The sequence below is a fragment of the Rhinolophus sinicus genome, linkage group LG05 (assembly GCF_036562045.2).
Source record: "Rhinolophus sinicus isolate RSC01 linkage group LG05, ASM3656204v1, whole genome shotgun sequence".
NCBI lineage: Eukaryota > Metazoa > Chordata > Mammalia > Chiroptera > Rhinolophidae > Rhinolophus > Rhinolophus sinicus.
The window spans coordinates 101,254,103-101,272,473 of NC_133755.1; the positions used below are offsets into that span (position 1 = coordinate 101,254,103).

Genomic DNA, 18,371 nt, shown 5'->3' on the forward strand with positions numbered 1-18,371 from the left:
TGATCAGACTTCTATGCCCATCTACATCCACTCAAAACAACAACTCACCTTCAGGATCCAGAAGTCTTATAACACCAATTTTTTCGGCTACATAAAAAGCGTGCTCTAAATTTGCAAGGTTGCTTTGAACAGCAACAGTATTCATGTCTATCAGGTCCGGCCTAGGAAAAAATTCACTGTGTTAATTATGTTTTCTCACGTGCCAGTTCAACATTACACTTCCAGGTGTATCTATTTATATAACAACTTCTGCAAATATCAATACTAAGCTCGTGTTGAAATACAGAGGTTTTCATCAAACATTTAACATTGCTTACTCCTCTCAGAAACTTTTGTGTGGCAAAGGCGAGTGTATCGAGGAAAACATAAAAATCTGAATGTATATAACTTTCAGCAAATCCCTCAAAATCCGAATCTTTTTAAATAACTGTCCCACTCAACCTATTTAGGCTCCACTACTCCAACAGTGTGTTTCCCATCCAACTAGCACCCTCTCAATGCTTTTCACCAAACACAAAAGCTCATACTCAGTTCAATGCCATGCTCATGGCATCCCCCATCCAGGATGCCCTTTCATGTCACTGATGTCTTCTAAAATCCTACTCATCTTTAAGAGCAGAGATCAAGCCTCACTTTGTCTGTGGAGCCCTCACCAATCTTCCAGCTCTCATTTTTCTTTCTCTGTCCCTTGAACTCCTTATACTCTTAGTTCTGTGCCAGTCAATTTGGCACAATAATCATATACTTCCTCGCCCTATTAATTCACTGTTTAATGTGCACTTACGCCTTGTTTCTCCAACAGGCCAATGCGAGGACAGCAAGAACCATGTACTAATACACATTTGTATTTTATCTTTCTGCTGCGATAAAGTGACATATACTTTGCAGGCATTCAATCAACACCTACAGATAACTTGGTAAATAGGTTGGTGAGTTAGTAATTTGAATCATAAATAACTAACTGAAATAAGCACCGGTTTGTAGCTTCACAAACATGCCTGTATACACACACACACACACACACACACACACATACACACACACACACACACAGATTTCTAAGATACTCCTTAAATACAAAGTAGCAAAATATGGTAGTTGGAAACTTAAGGCCAGAAGCCAGTCAGGAAACTTTCTTCTCAAAAATAAAGCATTAAAATAATTCAGGAACAAATGTGGAAGCAGTAAAGCCTTCCAAAAGAGTGGCACCCACCCCCCACATCACTGAGTACGAACCTGTTTATCAACTTATAGGGAAAGGCTCTCCATACCCTACACAGGCATCCTGGTTTGCTCCAAAGATTCATTTGGAAAGAGTGGGAGGGCTCAGAGGTAGTGTGGGACAAAGGAAATGCAGATTATTTTCAATACTACCATGTTTCCCCAAAAATAAGACTGGGTCTTATCGTAATTTTTGCTCCAAAAGACACATTAGGGCTTATGTTCAGGGGATGTCATCCTGAAAAATCATGCTGGGGCTTGTTTTCCAGTTAGGTCTTATTTTCGGGGAAACACGGTACTTGGAAAGCTGTTCACATGAGCAATTCTTTGAAAATGTATCATTAATCTTAGGAAGGTATAAACAGCAATTTGTACTCCTATTTTTATCTGATGAGAAAGCAGATCTCCAAAGAGATCTAGTTATAGTTTTATAGCTCTTTGAAGGGTTCATTACCTTGAATTGTAGCTACCATTACTTACCTACTCTTTTCTCAGGAAATTATTAGGAAATTCTTTCATGTGTTTCACATGCCACCAATTTGATTACTGAAAAATGATCCTGCATTTATTATAGGAAAAATAAATCTACTGACAACAATAGAGGTAAATGACATACCTCTAAAACTAACATTTTTTATTCACATAGAAGCATTCTGAAGAATCTGCCAACTTCAAGATTACTAAACAGGTATGCATAACAGCCTAGACAAAAACAAATATCTAAAGTTCAAAAAAATTGTTTTGTTTCCATATAGTTCTCACATTTTAAAGAAATGAAAACCAGTCTTTATGAGTTTGCCAAATCTCCCAACAAGAAAGTGCATGTTGTTATGCGAACCCTGCCATTAGCAAAGAAAGTGAACACTGAGTAATCCCAGACAGAATGAATAAAGTCATTGAAGAATCAAGTTTTTGAGTAGGAGAATAAAACATAATATTTCCTTCTGAATGACATAGTCATTTCAGCACAAAAGCGGCTGTATAATACATGAGTTGGAATAAGTCACCTCTTTATCATGATATTTAACACTTTAATGGAACAAAAACTGAAATCGTTTTCCTCCATTAAGAGATTGCAGTAGACCAATAAAATTAAGCAAAAAGTGAAAAAGGAAAAAATTATAAAACCACTATGAAAAAGAACAGTCTGAAAGTTCTCAAAATTCTCTCTCTCCTCCAATCATCTCCTGAGCCCTAGGTCATTACCAGTGTTCCATTTTGGTTTTCGTCTCTTTGTCTGCAAGTTCCAAAAGAGGCATGTGCTATATGACCGGTCTACCTTCCTTCTTTCATAGTCTCACTGGGATAATACAGCCTGAAAAATTTCAGCTGTTTTCCACATAAAGAAGATTTTTATTTTCATTCTTAGGGTTTCATTTCACAGTAATGTCTCCTTTTTGTGTAACATTAACAGGAAATTTCATTCTCATCATATTTTCGATTAACCAAAGACTACACTATACTGTGAGCACGTAGAAGGCAGCAATCATGTTCCTGTTATAGTTTACATAGTTAAGTATTAACTATTCTAATTTCCCTAATTTCTGGAAACCTTTCAAAATCATATAAAGTAATCTTCTGCCACCTAAAATGATATATACTAATCTTTTTATTGAAAAAAGGCCATTCTAACTCTTACTTGTGTTATTATTCTATGATAATGTAATCTTTTCTGAATGACTCAGTCATCATGGATAGCAATTTTTTAAAACATATTTATATGCCACCCTGTTTCTATAAATGATTAAAAACAGCTTACAAAAAAATGAAAATATAAGAAGATAACATAAATTTTAAATCAGAAGTATAAAACCAAAATAAGGTCATGAGATGACGTTTAAAGTGAGGCCAAAAAGTACAAACCCTGATATGCATGGTTAAGTGCCCTTAATTTGTTCCAAATATAGAATGAAAAGGCACCAAACAAAATGGCTGTTACCATAATACAAAATAATTTTAGATAAAAGTAATTCTTATCTTTTATATAACGCATATCTTAAAAGAGTATTTTCCCTAGACAAAAAAAGATATATATACCCACACGCATACACACACGCAACACACACACAATCACACATACATGTACATACACACATATCCATATATGTGTATACGTAAATATAGGTATGTATGTAAATATATGTATATGCAATATAAAGATATCACCACTCACACTAACCAAACTAGCAGAACATTAAAACTGCATAAGAGATTTTTTTTTTTGGTCCAGTCCCCTCAAACACTTTATGGATACCGTGTTTCCCCAAAAATAAGACTTAGCAGGACCATCAGCTCTAATGCATCTTTTGGAGCAAAAATTAATATGAGACCCAGTATTATATTATATTAATTATATTATATTATATAAAACCCAGTCTTATATTAAAGTAAGACTGGGTTTTATATTAATTTTAGCTCCAAAAGATGCATTAGAGCTGATTGTCCAGCTAGGTCTTATTTTCGTGGAAACACGGTAGTAATAAGGGGTATACGCATGGATGAGAGTCAACACAGAGAAAAAGACAAAGCTGAACAGGCAACCTTGAAAAACTCAGTATTGGAGTTCATGTAAGAGGTGGAATCTGCAACAGGAACAGAGCAGAAGCGGCCCAAGAAACAGGAGAAAATACCAGGGGAGTATAGTGCCATAAAGTTAAAGAAAAAGAATATTTCAAAAAGAAAAGAATGGTTAAGAGAGTCAAATACTGAGAAGTAAGGAACATGAGGCCTGAAAAGTAAGTGTCCACAGGCTTTTAGCCACACAGAAGTCACTCGTGACCCGAGAAGAAGTGTTTTGGTGGATGATGGGGCCAGAAAGCAGATGAGAGTGGGTTGAGGAATAAGTATGGAGTAAAGAAATGAAAATGGAAGGTAGAGACAACTCTTTTGAGATGTCTGGCCTTTAAAGAAAAAAATAAATAAGGCATTAGATGGAAAAAAGCATGGGGCTAAGGGAGAGGGTTTTTTTACTGTTCATTGTTTTATTAACAAAGAGGCTCCAGCGAGTTTAAAATCCAATGAGAGAGATCTGTGGGGAGGGAAAAGTTTAATAGAATCAGAAAGGAGGCTTCTGAGGCAATGGCTGAAATAGGATCCAGAACATGGAAAGAGGGAGACAGGCCTTGGACAGGTGGAGGGTGGATTCCTCTGTTAATAGGAGCAAAGATGGCTAGGATGGATACACATGAAAGGGAGGTTTGTATCTTTGGTAAAAAGAAAAAAGACTTTCCATTTGCTGACTTCAGTTTTCCTGCAAAGTACAAATTGAGATTATCAGTTAACAGTGAGGGATGGAAAGGCGGTGTGAGGGAGAGAAAGGGTGAGTTAATATGGATAGAAAAAGATTGCTGGTTGAACCCTTTGACGCTGGTAATGATGAAGTTATAGTAAAACCCATCTAGCCTGAAGTCTGACTTGCTCCAGTGTGCTTCACTGCTTGGGTACATGCACAGACAAAGCAGACACTCGTAGCTGGGCTCACAGGGGGTCAGGCTTTACTGACTGTGCTCAGCAGCTTCCGAGGAACTGAAAAGGGATACCATGAAAGTTTAAAAAAAAACCACTCCCTTTACCTAGAAATCAGTCTTAGAACAATCTTTGTACTCCAGAACATAATTCACCAACTCATACACAGATGCATAAAGCCACATATGTCACTTCACATCTGCTCTTCAATAAATCACACAAGAAGAATATGCATTAAATATGCCTCACTTATCCTGATGGAAGAGCAGTTGCCATAACAAATTCCCAAAGATGACTGTTTGGATTAAATCATGTTCAGGCTTAGCATGTTCTTACCGTTCTTATTGGTGCCAAAAGCATCTCACCTCCCCCACCCCACCCCAACCCCGGGGGGGTGGAAAAAAAGACCTATAATGTGATCCTCCTCTCTCCCCCCGCAAATAAATATGAACATGCAGGAGACCCACCCACAGTTGCGTAACTAGGTATAGACATTCCTTTATGCTCATATTTGGACACATATTGGTGAAAGAAACACAGCCAAGAACTCCAAGGTGGCAACAAGCTGTGAAGGTAATTCTACCTTTTCTCAAATCTAGATGCCCCAGCTTATTTCAAATATTCTTCCAATTTTTTTTCCTACAAAATGACTCTCTACTAACAACAAGGGAGAAACACTGTAATTTACAGCAAGATTTATTAGTCCTTCAAGATTGGAATCCAACAACCTCAGAAATTAAAAGATACCTAATAAAGTATGACTTTCACTTCGCAAACAATCAATTCCGTTAACAGCCTCACAGACTTTAATAAATACGGAAAACAGTATTGATTTAGATAGAGAAGTTAACTTCTTCAGTACCTATATTTTAGTGAACTTATGAGAGCAAATTATAAGTAAGCCTTAGTGATTAGGGGTAAGTTCCCTGCCCCCCAGCAAAAAAAAGGAGATGGCTCGGCTTATTTTTTACTTGGTAGAAAAAAACAATTAAACTATTTCATATCCCAGAATAACATAAGAATATGAATCTATAAATGAGTCAGAATAAAAAGTGTTGTAATGGAACAGATGGACCTATCAAAGAAAAGTAGGAGAGAGATCCTCACATGCCAGCTGTCCCTACAAGGTATGAGAAATCTTAATATTAAGTGAAAGGTAAGAAAATGCTGACGGGAAGCATGAAGGAAGAATATGTCAGGTTTCGAAGTAAGGGAAGACTTTAAAGCCCATTTTCACTTGAGCTGTACTGTCACATGCCCTATTATTAGTGGGCCATTAGGGAGGGAGGGACACTGAGCTTCATTACACATTTCCTAAATCTCCGGCATTGTGATTGGCACTCTCTCATATGTTATTCCGAGACAGCTGATGTGTTTTTGTTTTCTTTCTTTCTTTCTTTTTTATTAGTTTCAGGTGTACAAAACAAGGTAATAGCTAGACATTTATAGCCCTCCCAAAGTGATAACCCCCCACCCCCAATCTACTAGCCCTCTGACATCGTATATAGCTGTTACAATTCCACTGACTCTATTCCCTATGCTGTACTCCACATCCTGTGACTATATATAAATATAAATATACACATATATATAATTATAGTTGACATTCATTATTATATATGCTTTTTAAGTGATTAGATCATTTTTGCCAACTTATTTGGTCATTTCCCCCGCCCCCCCCAAAGTCTTAACCCACACATGTTAAGACTAAAAGCTTGTACACCACACAGAGGGAAACCTAAGTCTGCAATTTCAGCTCTGGCACATACTGTGAAAGATAAAGAAAAATAATGTTATGAATAAAAGGGAAAATTAAAATTGCTAGAATCCAATTAGCAAGTAAAGTAAGGAATTGTTTCTTTCTTAAGGCATCACGGAGGGCAAACAGTGCAGAAGGGGTCTATATCCTCAAAATTTTAAATGTAATATCTTTCCATTAATTCTACTTCTAGGACCTTATCCTACAGACACTTTCACACATCTGCACAATATAAAGTCCAATACAACATTTTTAATAGCAAATAATATAACGTCCATCAATCAATTGTTACATCCATCTAATTGAATACTATGCAGCATGTAAAAGAATAAAATAAGTCTATTTGTGCTGATATGGAAAAATGTCTAAAACAAATTAAATGGAAAAAAGAATAATGCAAAATAGCACATATACTATTCTCTCATTTGTGTTTTAGAAAAAATTATATTTATGTTCAAGATTAGGTGCTTAGGTAAACTAGACCGCAATAAACTTGACCCTTCCCTCAAAAAGAAACAGAAAATAAGTATTTCTATATGTATAGAAAATTTCTTGAATAGCAATTGCCTCAGAAATCTGGGGAAAGAAATCACATTTCAATACATACTCATTCACTCTATTTGAGTCTTTTATAATGTTAATGTGTTACATTTTCCATTGGTTGCTATTTAAACAAAAAATCACAGATATAAGAAGTAGCAGGGCTGTTGGCAAAGAGTGCCTACTGTAGAAACTGCTACAAAGGCTTTCATGGTGAGGACAGCCAGGGGAGCAGTCTTCCCATGATGGTGGTGTCAGTTTTTCAATTTTCTGACTGAAAAACTGGAACTAGAACTTTGGCTATGCCTTGCGTCACATCTATAAGGAACTACTTCATACAATAGTGGAAGGATTAGTACTATAGAGAATTTCTATAAAGTAGGCAAGAGGGCCAGGAACATAGAAAGAAGGTAACATAAACAGATGTTTCCTCTAAATATCTACAAGCCAAATTATAGCCCCAAAACTGCAGGTAAAAATACAGTTACACTGAAAAACGGTCACCAGATGTGAACACAAACTTATACACCTTACTTTGATACAGATGCATTACAAGCAATGCATGTGAGCTCTCGAAGGATTTAAAATTGGTGGTAATGGTTAGAAGTCAACCACTGATGTTCTCTGTTCGACTGTTTTGAGTTTATTTGGTAAGGTACCTTTGCTTTTGCCTCACGAACTGAAATACTTGTGACTTTTTTAAAAATTCACAACCTCCAGGGCTCTGTGTCTGTGCGTAACCCGTGGCCACACAAATCAGAGCCCATACCTGTATGTGTGCACACACACATCCACACCCCAGAACTCTGGGTTCTGCAGCCTGAAGGCAGATCAAGTTCTGAGGGCAAAGAATCATCTAGTCATCAAGCACCCAACCGTCTATGGGAACATGTCAAGCCGCACAGGGCCTCCTCCCAGTATTAAACCAGTCCAATCCAGTTTAGCCTGTAAGGTGTGATTGAATCCAAGCCTGTGGCTGAATCACAGGCCTCCAGGTCAGATTATTAAACAAGAAGACTCTGACCACAGCCTTAGGTATTAACCTTCCCAATTACCACATCTTTAAACATTGAATACAATGAAATATGATGGTCCCATTAAATTCTAATTCACAAGGCAAACAATGAACAAAATAATTGCTACCTTCCCAACTATACACGCAAACAAGTGAAACAATTCCTGGCTACCTAATTAGGAAATATTTAAATGGCATGCTCCTGAATGTAACCTATTTCAAAAATGTGGAGTCTCTCTTGGGTAATATATTTAAAACATGCGTATGAAAAGAATGCCAGGGAACTTAAAAGGTGAATTAATTAAATGAATGGGATAAATTAAAAACAAGAATAGGACAAGCAGAAACTAGTAAGCAGAAATAATCTCTCTTCAAAACACATACGCCCCCTAGCATTTTCGTCTTGACATACTTAGGATCTTTCCATGTCGCCACCTTAGGTTCACCTGGCCCCACTGCACACATTGTACTGTTCTTTCTGGCCTGTGGGCCACTCTCATGTTCATGCCTGCTCAGGCAAACATGTTTTCACACTGTGTGATGCTGGGCTTTGCTGTTTTGGAACGTGGCTTTCATTAATATTCTAGGGCAGATATCCACTTGGAGAGACTGATAAAGTAAGACAAGTCAGGAGCTGAACTTCAAGCTGGAGGACAGAGCTTTATTTCTCTCAGAAAGAAAAATGTCAATTTCACTGTGATGCCAGAGCGCACTTTAGTGAGAACACCGAAGTATCAGCTGAACCCTCTGCTTGTAGCCCCTACCTCTGAAGAACGCGTACTGTTGAGTTTTACACCTTCACTTCTACCTTTCCTCCTGGTGACTTATTAATCTCTTAGTGTTTAGGGGATACTCCTACAATCCCGTGGCTGTTGGTGCTTGGCTAATTCTACTTCATCCTCTCTTGCTTTTAAGCCACTTACTCATCAAATGCTTTTGTGACATTCTTTTGATATAAGTCAATCAAATCCAGTCTTCACTGTTATTCTTTTGAATGAAAACTAAGGCTAGGGGCAAATCGTTTATTTACCTAAGATTTCTTACCTGTTGTGGTTTTCAGTGAAAAGATTTTAATATGTTTAAGAAAAATTTAAACTATACAAACAAAACAGGCAGAAACTAGTACAGACATATGGTATTTTTATTACTTGAACCCGTTCCATTGAAAACTGAACATAATAAATAGAGATTCCTAGAAGGAATTAGGAGCACAACTTCCTAAGACAGAATTAATAGAACATAATATATTTATCAGTGACCTATTTAAATAGGACCTATAGAACTATCCCTTGCAATTTCCTCCGCTAAATCATATTCCTTTTTCTTATTACTCACTGCATAATCCAGTCTCTTCATCCTCTTTAGGATAATATGACAAACAAAAGCTATAGAACAGTTCATTTGTGATTTTGTGCTTACTTAATGCTGTTTTCATATTCTCTTATATACAATTTTCCTCACTGCGTTATGAGTTGCTGCTGATGTTATTTTCATAGACGGCTAATTCAAGTTAAGTAATCAATGTTGTCCCTCATTAATTTTTTACAAAGGATAAAGATCTTAGCTGGCAGTTACATATGGTACTATTCAGTCCTTTCTTAAGTTTATTAAGAATTTTCATATATCTTTGCTGAATGTCATTAGTCTTCAAAGTTGCACTGTCACTGTTATTCTGGTCAATAGGTCCATTTCTTGATATTTAGTTCGCCTACAGAAAATCATGTAAGTTACACAGAAGACTACAAGGGTTTGAGAATCCAAAGTAATCACCTCCACTATTTAAAAGGTATGTGATGTTGACAATGTCAGATACCTTTACAGCTTCAGCTTAATAATTTAATAATTTGCTAATTTAATAAATTGATAAAGTGGAAATAATCCCATCTATTTCACAGGACTGTGATCATTTAAAAGCTACCACATGTGAAAAACAGCTAGTAAGAAACTGATACATGGTCATTCTGCATATATTTCTTGGGTATCTACTATGTGACAGTTACTTTCATTTTACTTTCAGGGGCCATTTTTATTGCATAACATCTCTATATTAGTCTTATTATATAAATTTTTCTTCATTTTTATTTCATATAATAGTTGTTCCAAGAAATAGAAATATTGGAAACTTAAGTTTTCTATGGAATATTTTAGAATAACTGAATTATTAGTAAAGTACTACTTACTGGGGTTAACATTCTCTACTTTTAGAAGTCATATTCAATGTGGGAACAATAAGAATATGCTAGAAAATCCAAATTAATGTACTTAATAACTTTTGACTGTATTTACATTAATACAATATCTAAAGGCTGCTATTACTTCTGTTTCCATTTCAAATCAATATTCTAAATCTTTAGAACATATTATGTACACAGAAATCTTACTAAATCACTTTTTACAAATAATACCAGTGTACTCTTAAAAGACAAATATTATCTATTTTCCTTCTAATCTCCAGAAGAAATCTTTCATATTCTAAATCTTTCTTGCCTTTCCATACAGCATGCAAACTTGCTATATAAAAGGCATCACGTCCCTTTTTCTATACAATGCAGTAATCACGAGGTTCTTTCCTTCTAAACCCTCACTCTCTCTTAAGATTCTACACAACAAATTATTCCATATGGTTAGACAGGTAATTGACTAGAAACCAAATCCATGTGCCAGAGGTCAAATAAAATTCATATTAACAAATTCATATTTATCTAAAAAAATATGAAAAAAACCCCAATTAAGTAAATATGTTTCCATAGCAAATCCAAACACATCACAAAATTTATGGAAATAATTATCAAGTAAAAACAACTGTTAAATAAGACACGACTCTCTAAACGAGAATATCCAATATCTAAATGTGAATACCCCATATCCAAAAATCTGTCTATAGTGATTTTTCAATTGTTTGCAACTGTCTCTTTTGTCTTTATAGACTAAATCAAGGCATTCCACAGTGAAAACTATATGTAGTTCAACCCCATCCATTTAATTTTACACATTCTAGAAGACAAGTACTCAATTGTTTAAGTAAAAAGAAAGGCCTGAGGACTTTAACTAAAAATATAGTTCTACAGATGAAAAGTTTCTTCTAATGAAAAAAACCACAGTAATATATTATGAGGCACTGGATAACTTAACAAAACTTCAGCAACAAAGAAATCTTATAATCATTTACACTGGATATTCAGTATTTTTACCGTGAATTCTAACAAAGCAAAACAAAGCAAATCAGGAAATCAAAATTCAAAGTGAAAGTACAACAACTTTCTAAAATGATCACTCTGCCAAAATAAAAGTTCAAAACAAATAACATTCAAGCAATCCCAATTCTCTCCTAAAGCAGTATAAGCTCTATAACATTAAACTTTCCTAGAAAATTGTAGGATCTTTGACATATACATAGACGTATTTAAGTACTTAAGAGGAAAATGCATAACATGCGTATACCAATTGGGACTTATAATCCCTCACAAATATTGTAGAGACAATTGCCTGGAGACCATTGTATTTAAAAGTCAATTATTTTAGAAGACAGCTGGCTTCTAAATGTTTTGCTTTTTCAGAAAAAAACTTCAAAGAAGAGAGCAGAACACACCCTCAAAGATGCATCATGATATAAATCCTTTAAGTATGCCAGTCCAAATATTTTTAGTCAAAGACCCAGAAGATCTTATCATCCCAGGCAGAGAATGTATCCAGATACACAGCCTTCTGATGGCCTTGTGTTTTAAGTCACATGGGAAGCGCCGTGTGATAATCACAGTGTCTGTAACCACTAAACCCTCCTGGCATTGTGTCACTCGAGGAGATCTGGGACTTTATTTTGGACAAGTGTTGGCAAGTTGATCCTGGTTTTTCTTTGTAATTCAGCAACCTATACCTCCCTCCATTGAAATGTTGTTCCATAAAGGAAGTGTTCCATAAACACTATTATAGTGTTTAAAGGGGGCTCTTAGGGTGTGGATACATAGGAGAGTCATTACAGTTTTAGAGATGTTAAAACTTCTAAAATAAAAGAGGGGGAGAGAAGAAGTGGAGAGAAAAGGAGAATGAAAAGGAGAAGACAGAGGAGGGGAAAATAGAATTTCAAGTCAAACAGACCAAGGTTTGAATCTTAGCTCTGTAGCTTATTAGCAGTGTGACCTCACCAAACTTGAGGTTTCTCATCTGTAAAAGTAGGATAATAACAGTTCCTGCTCTATAAGACAAATGGAAGAGTTGAATGAGATAATATATGGAAAGTACTTACATATAGAATGCCTCACATATAGAACATTATCAAAATAGTAACTATTCTATATAGTTAATGAAACAAGCTTGTCAGTTTCATGAGTTATAGCTTAGGCTTACTCTATTTAGCAAGAAATTCAGTTCTTCAAAAACATTGATATAATCTTTGAAAAACCAAGAAAAATAACTGCTATCAAGAAATACATAGTTTTCAGTACACATTTTCTGGAGATTCTGCTTCTCAGAAGTCAGTAAGAGCATGGATTCAAGAGCCAGAATGCCTGAGTTTGAATCCCAAGTTGGCCACCTGCTGGTTGTGGGATTTAAAGCAAGTATTTATTGTGTGTCTCAGTTTCTGCCATTAACTAGGGGTTGGCAGTTAGGGACGTAGTGAGGATTCAATGAATTAATAGATGTAAACGGCATAGGATAGTGCCTGGCACTCAGTAAGTGCTATGGAAGTGTTCACTTGGATTTACCTATTAATAATTCTTGCTGGAAAACTCTTTACCACCCCAAAATTGGCCTCTGTGAAACCCAGAGTTAACTAACTAGACTGGGGGACTACGATGCAGAAACTTGTGAGCTTTAAGTCTGAACTAAACCCTTATCTTACTACATACCAGTTCTCTATTTAAACAAACTTGGTCTCCTACCTGTAGATTCTACATATCAGAGCTTACTATCTGCTAAATGACTGGTACCATCCAAAGACGCATTATAGCTATGTGTGCCTGCCTCTGTAGCAGTCTGCATGGTGGGAATGCAGTGGTTTTCCTTTTACTTGTCTATGTTTTCTAATTTTCTTCCATGCTTCTATGATAACAAAAGGTTACGTTAAAATTTGGAAATAAAACACTTCTCATATTTGTCTAAGGAAAAAAACCCACCAATTCCATACCTGTATTTATGAATGATGGCATTAAATAGTTTTCCATCTCTCCAGCACGTAGTGAAATTTTCACACCGTATTCCAGCATAGCCCTCTGTTGCCTGCTGTGTCCACAGTAGCAATCTCTCTTTCGCAGACATATCCTCTGACTCTCCAGTAACATGGATATCAGACATCTAAACAAGATGGAAAGTGTTAAACCGTTAGAAAGGAAGGAAGTTAACTCAGAGTAAGAACCTACTATGTACCAAGCACTTTACAAATCCTATTTTACTTAATCCTCATGGGGAAACTAGGTATGTTTTCCCCATTTTACATCTAGGGAAACTGAGTTCCCAAGAGGTTAATAGATTGAAAAAGTCGGATTAAACCCAAGCTTCTATTTTTTTTTATTATATCCAAGGTCACAGCATTAAAAAGTCTCCATTCCTGTTACTAATCAGATCTGTTAAAACAACTTAGGCAAATGTTTGTCCAAGTTCAAATGGATCCAAAGGAAAACCTACAAATTAATCTACATTACCACCTGCAGAGAAGAATTTAATCCAACAGGTATTCTGTATAAAGAACAAAGAAGGAAAACAGTACCCTCTCCGATTAATTACATTACATAACAATTTGGCCTAACGTCACTTTAATATCCTCATGAGCCCTTGCTTAGCCTACTCAACATGAAACTTTTATCACCTGATTTTTTCCATATATTTTTTGTTTTCATTAAATTTTTCTAAAAGTCATTTCCATTAATAATAAAATAGGTCACCAGTTCATGATTTACATTTTCTCAAGAATTTCTTTGATCAGGTTTGTACTTCATCTGATAATATCAGGCACAAAGTGACTTTACCAGGGGTCACACAGTAATTCCAAAGCTGGGATTAACACCAACAAACAACTGTTCCCTCAATCAGTGCAGGATGCAAAGTCAAGGGATCAAGAAGGCAGGTGGCAAGGCAGGCTCAGGATGAGTAAACAAGGGACTGGAGGAAGCAAGACATAAAGAGGCCCAAGTCATTTTGTTACAGGGTAAAAAAAAAAATCACTAAAGTCATGAGACTGGCTTCCAGTCCTGGCTACTAGTAGACCCACAGCTTTGAATTCATTTCATGTCAATGAGTCATCTTCCTCATCTATAAAATGAGGAGGGAGGAGGTAGAAGCACATAATGTTTAAGACTCTCTTCGGTCTAGACTTGAGACTATAAATAAAACACAAAAGTCAGAAGTCAAAATAGGCAGAGTCAAGCAACTGAAAGCACAGAATTGAAGAAAAAAAATACTACAGAAAGTCTTTAGTGACTGTAGCAATGCCAAGCTTACACAGGAAGCCCTTTATTTCTCCCAACTGCCATAAGAGCCAGGGTCGTGGCCAACCCAGGGCCTGGGGCAGGAACACAGCAGCAGTTAAAGGCCACACCAGGCCTGGAAACCCCCAAACCCTCACTTGGAGGTGACGGCCACACACACCCCCCTTCTCCTGCATTCAGCAGAGGCAGCTCAGCCACCGTCTGAGACATGCTCTTTGACAAATGACCAGGATTTGAAAGTGGAGCACAGTGTCTCAATGTAATCATCTTTCCTAGGAAACTGTGTTAAGCTCCGTAGCATGGAAGAGAAATATGGTGATGAACACATTTTATTTATATATATATATATATATGTAATGTGTGTGTGTGTGTGTGTGTTTTCTTTTCTTTTTTTTTTTTTTTAATGTGGACAAAAAGAGCTGAAAAATCGCCAATTTTCTTCTGCCCAGCTTCCAACTGATATTCTGATTTCAAATTATGCTTGAGAGCCTTTCTGGCACATTCTGAGTTTAAATCCCATCTTCTCCCCTTACATGTCCAAATTACTTACCTATTTTAAGACCGTTCCCCCACTTGTACAATAATGAAGGTAACAATTATTACACCGTGTTGTGAGAATTCAACAACATGAGCACAGTGTATGCCCGGCACACAGTAAGTGCATGCTCAGCTCTTTGACTGTTGTGATTATTTATGACAAAGGGAGAAGCACACATTTGGCATTATTGTTCTCCCAATTCTCTTCCTGTACACAGGAGTGAAAGATAAACCTTGGACATCTGCTGCCTCAAATTAATCAAAATCTATGAAAACAAGAATTCAGAAAAACTAACCTAGGAAACTCTGTAAATGGAAAAGTTGAACCTCTAGGTAAAATTTCACAACGAGTCCCTCCTAGCCTTTACAAATTATAAAATCAATGGCTTTGGGGAACTCTTACAATGCAGGAGCTTCGTGGGTGGTATTTACAGCTATAGAAAGAAAAAAAAGAGGGGGGACTCGTTTCTCCTGGGTCAAGAACATTCCTTGCCAGTCCAGTCACAAAAGTAATTACCGAGTAACAAGGGAAGTCAGTAAATTACAACTACAAGGTACCAATTTAACTTTAATAGGTCCAAATGCTAAACAACATTTTATCCAAGGAAAGATATTAAAGGAAGAAGAGTGTAGACGTCTGAAAATAGTCTAAATATCACCCAAGATAAAATCACATATTCTTATTAAATAACTTTCCAATAGATGAATTTCAGATCATCACACAATTTCAGACTGTTACACAAGCATACACTATTTAAAAAACTTACTTTTAAAATGCATATTCAAACATGTAATGAACCAAATTTTAACATATCAAAGACTACTAACACATTAACTCATGTTCAGCTTCCCCTGCTATTTCCAGTATTATCCAATATTACCCCTACATGGAAATGTAAAGTCATTATAAAAATAAACTGTACCATTAACCAATATCTATCTGAATATATCAGACTTTTTTGTGACACCATGCAGCCAAAACTAAAAAGAAAACTTGAATGCTGAAAATTATAAATCGGCAGTTGTCTTTTATGACCCCTGAATTAAAATCAGCAAGACAGCCTGAATCCTCCAGCAGTGACAGGTCAGACTGGATTCTAGGAAGTAATCAAGCCTCCTCCAGTCAAATCCTGGAAGCAATACAGTGATGGTCAGACAGGGTTTCAATTCATGCTGTCTGGGTTCAAATCTCAACTCCCAGAGTTAACAGGATTATGACCCAGAGCCATCCACATAATCTCTCTGAAATCCATTTCCTCATGAAAAAAACATATGATGACATCATAACTTCTAACTCCTGGAGTGCTTCTAAAGCGTCGAGTAAATAATCCACACCACATGCTTAGCACAGGGCCTGGCATGCAGAAAACTGTAAATGTTAGCTTCCCCCACTACAATTGTAGTAGAAGTATTTGCTGCTTAAAGCTTCTCATCAACAATCTGTCAGCGAACATCAAAAACAAACCAAAGACTTTCTACCAAAGTTCCTTTTGGAAACTTGAAGCCCTTGTGCCTCCCGTCCAGGTCACTGTTGACTGCCACCCAAATTCAAGTTCTTCCTGTCACTGAGCCCCTCATGCCCGCACATACTGCTGCTTCATCATCTCTCCTGCTCCAGCTTGCCACCGTTCCTAAACTTGCCAGAAATATCTATTTCATGGTAAACCAAGTCTCTCACACCTTCAATACTTTGTACTGCTTCCACCTTTTTACTGAACCCCGACAGCATTAACTCAAGTCCAGACACCACTATGCCCAGAAGCAGGAGGAGTGTATTCTAATTCCCCCAATGATGCAAAGCCATAGTTTTCAAGCCATGCGCTGTGGGTACTAAGACCTTATTTTATTTTTCACACCGTAGGCCACTCTTGCACTACCACTTTCTTCCTTTCCTCAAAAATAATCCCTACGTCCCCCAAAGGTTTGGCACCTGGCTGAGTATGTGTCTTTCTCCATCTCGCACCCTCCATCTTCACAGTCCTTTGTCTACTCCCTACTTTTAGCTGTTCACATACCTACTGCTACATCCTGGATCTCATCATCTTGAACCCGAACAAGTCCACCTCAAGTATTTAACTTCTGATAACAATGTCCCATTCTTCTAGCACTTTCACTCCCTAACTCTAGCTAAACCAATTATCTGGCTTTGCTAACATCTCACATTCCTTGACTTGCCCAATTTTGTCCCAATCTATGAGTCCTATTCTATCTTTACTTCCTGCTGTCTGGCCTGTACTATATATCTGGCACCTCAACCAATACCCTCAACCCCCTCACACCTTTCTCCTTACCCTGCAACTACCCAGCCAAACCTCAGTCCTGATCAAGTCAGCTGTATATCTTCTCTACCTTTGCCTTAAGCTTTAAGCTATAAAGATCTACCAAAGAAAACCATACTACCATGTGAACTGCTTAAATTTATGTATTTATGTTAGAAGTCCAGGTAAACTCCAATGTCAATCTCAATAGTATCTCTTAAGACACATTTATGATAAGTTTAAAATGATACTGGGCTCAGTAAGCTTCCACCTTCTTCTAGAACCGAGTCTCACTGTTAGAAATCTGAGGTTCATATCATGTCTTGGTCTGTATCACAGGCGCTTTCTATTTTCCCTATAATCAAAGTAATTCTTTTGCCTTATTTTGTTTAACTTTTAGACTAACTAAGCAAGTTCACTGACTTTTTTCCTAGCTTATCTTCTTTAAATGTGAAACTTCAGGAAATAGTTTGTCACAGAGTCTGCTTAAATCTACTGTTCTTATTTTCAGATATAATAAGTTCAAGCTCCACATGAAAATGGCACTGAATTGGTTAAAGCAAAACAACAGAAAAACACCCAATTTTCATATAACTTTTGCTATATCCACATATATGAATAGGCCAAATCTTTACTTCTCTGAATTACAGGGAAAATGTTATTTCCTCTCCGTTCAGTAGAACTCAGAATGGGGTAATGCCACTAATGGCTACAGCAAGAGAGGGTCACCTGCCTTTTACCACCACTCTTCTTATGTGTATTCCTCTTCCAGGAAAGTCTGAGCCTAAATTAGAAAGAAAAATCTGCAAGATTTTTAGGTCCAGTGCAAATATTTTCCAGAGCCCTGACAAAAGCTGGTTTACAGACAATATTTCTGGGCTATGAAAATATTCAACACTAGGCATTCTCAAAAACTGTGTGGTCATGTGAGAAAGTAGTTTCTCCAAATGCGAATTATAAAAGTATTGTTCCTACTGGTAATAAAACAAATGCTTAGGAATATCTAACCATTTGGATAGGGGATACTCAAATTCACTGGAACAGAAATTTGGTGGGTTTTTATATTTTTAGCAAAATTATTTTGAGCTGTCTAGAGCATGAAAAAATGACTCAAGATGCCCAATACATAAAGGCATTTTTATAGTTCAGGATTC

The 18,371-nt window shown here is 36.6% G+C and overlaps 1 protein-coding gene across 30 annotated transcripts in view; it reads right to left on the reverse strand.

The window, feature by feature from the left end:
- The window catches only part of DST (dystonin), a 428,022-nt gene that overhangs the window by 174,071 nt on the left and 235,580 nt on the right, over positions 1-18,371 (reverse strand). For all 30 annotated transcript variants that reach the window (XM_019734644.2, XM_019734631.2, XM_074333118.1 and 27 more), the window contains 2 exons: positions 13,126-13,292; positions 49-161 (listed from right to left, as the gene is read on the reverse strand). In XM_019734644.2, the coding sequence (XP_019590203.2) occupies positions 49-161; positions 13,126-13,292 (280 nt within the window). The remainder of the gene's footprint in view (positions 1-48; positions 162-13,125; positions 13,293-18,371) is intronic.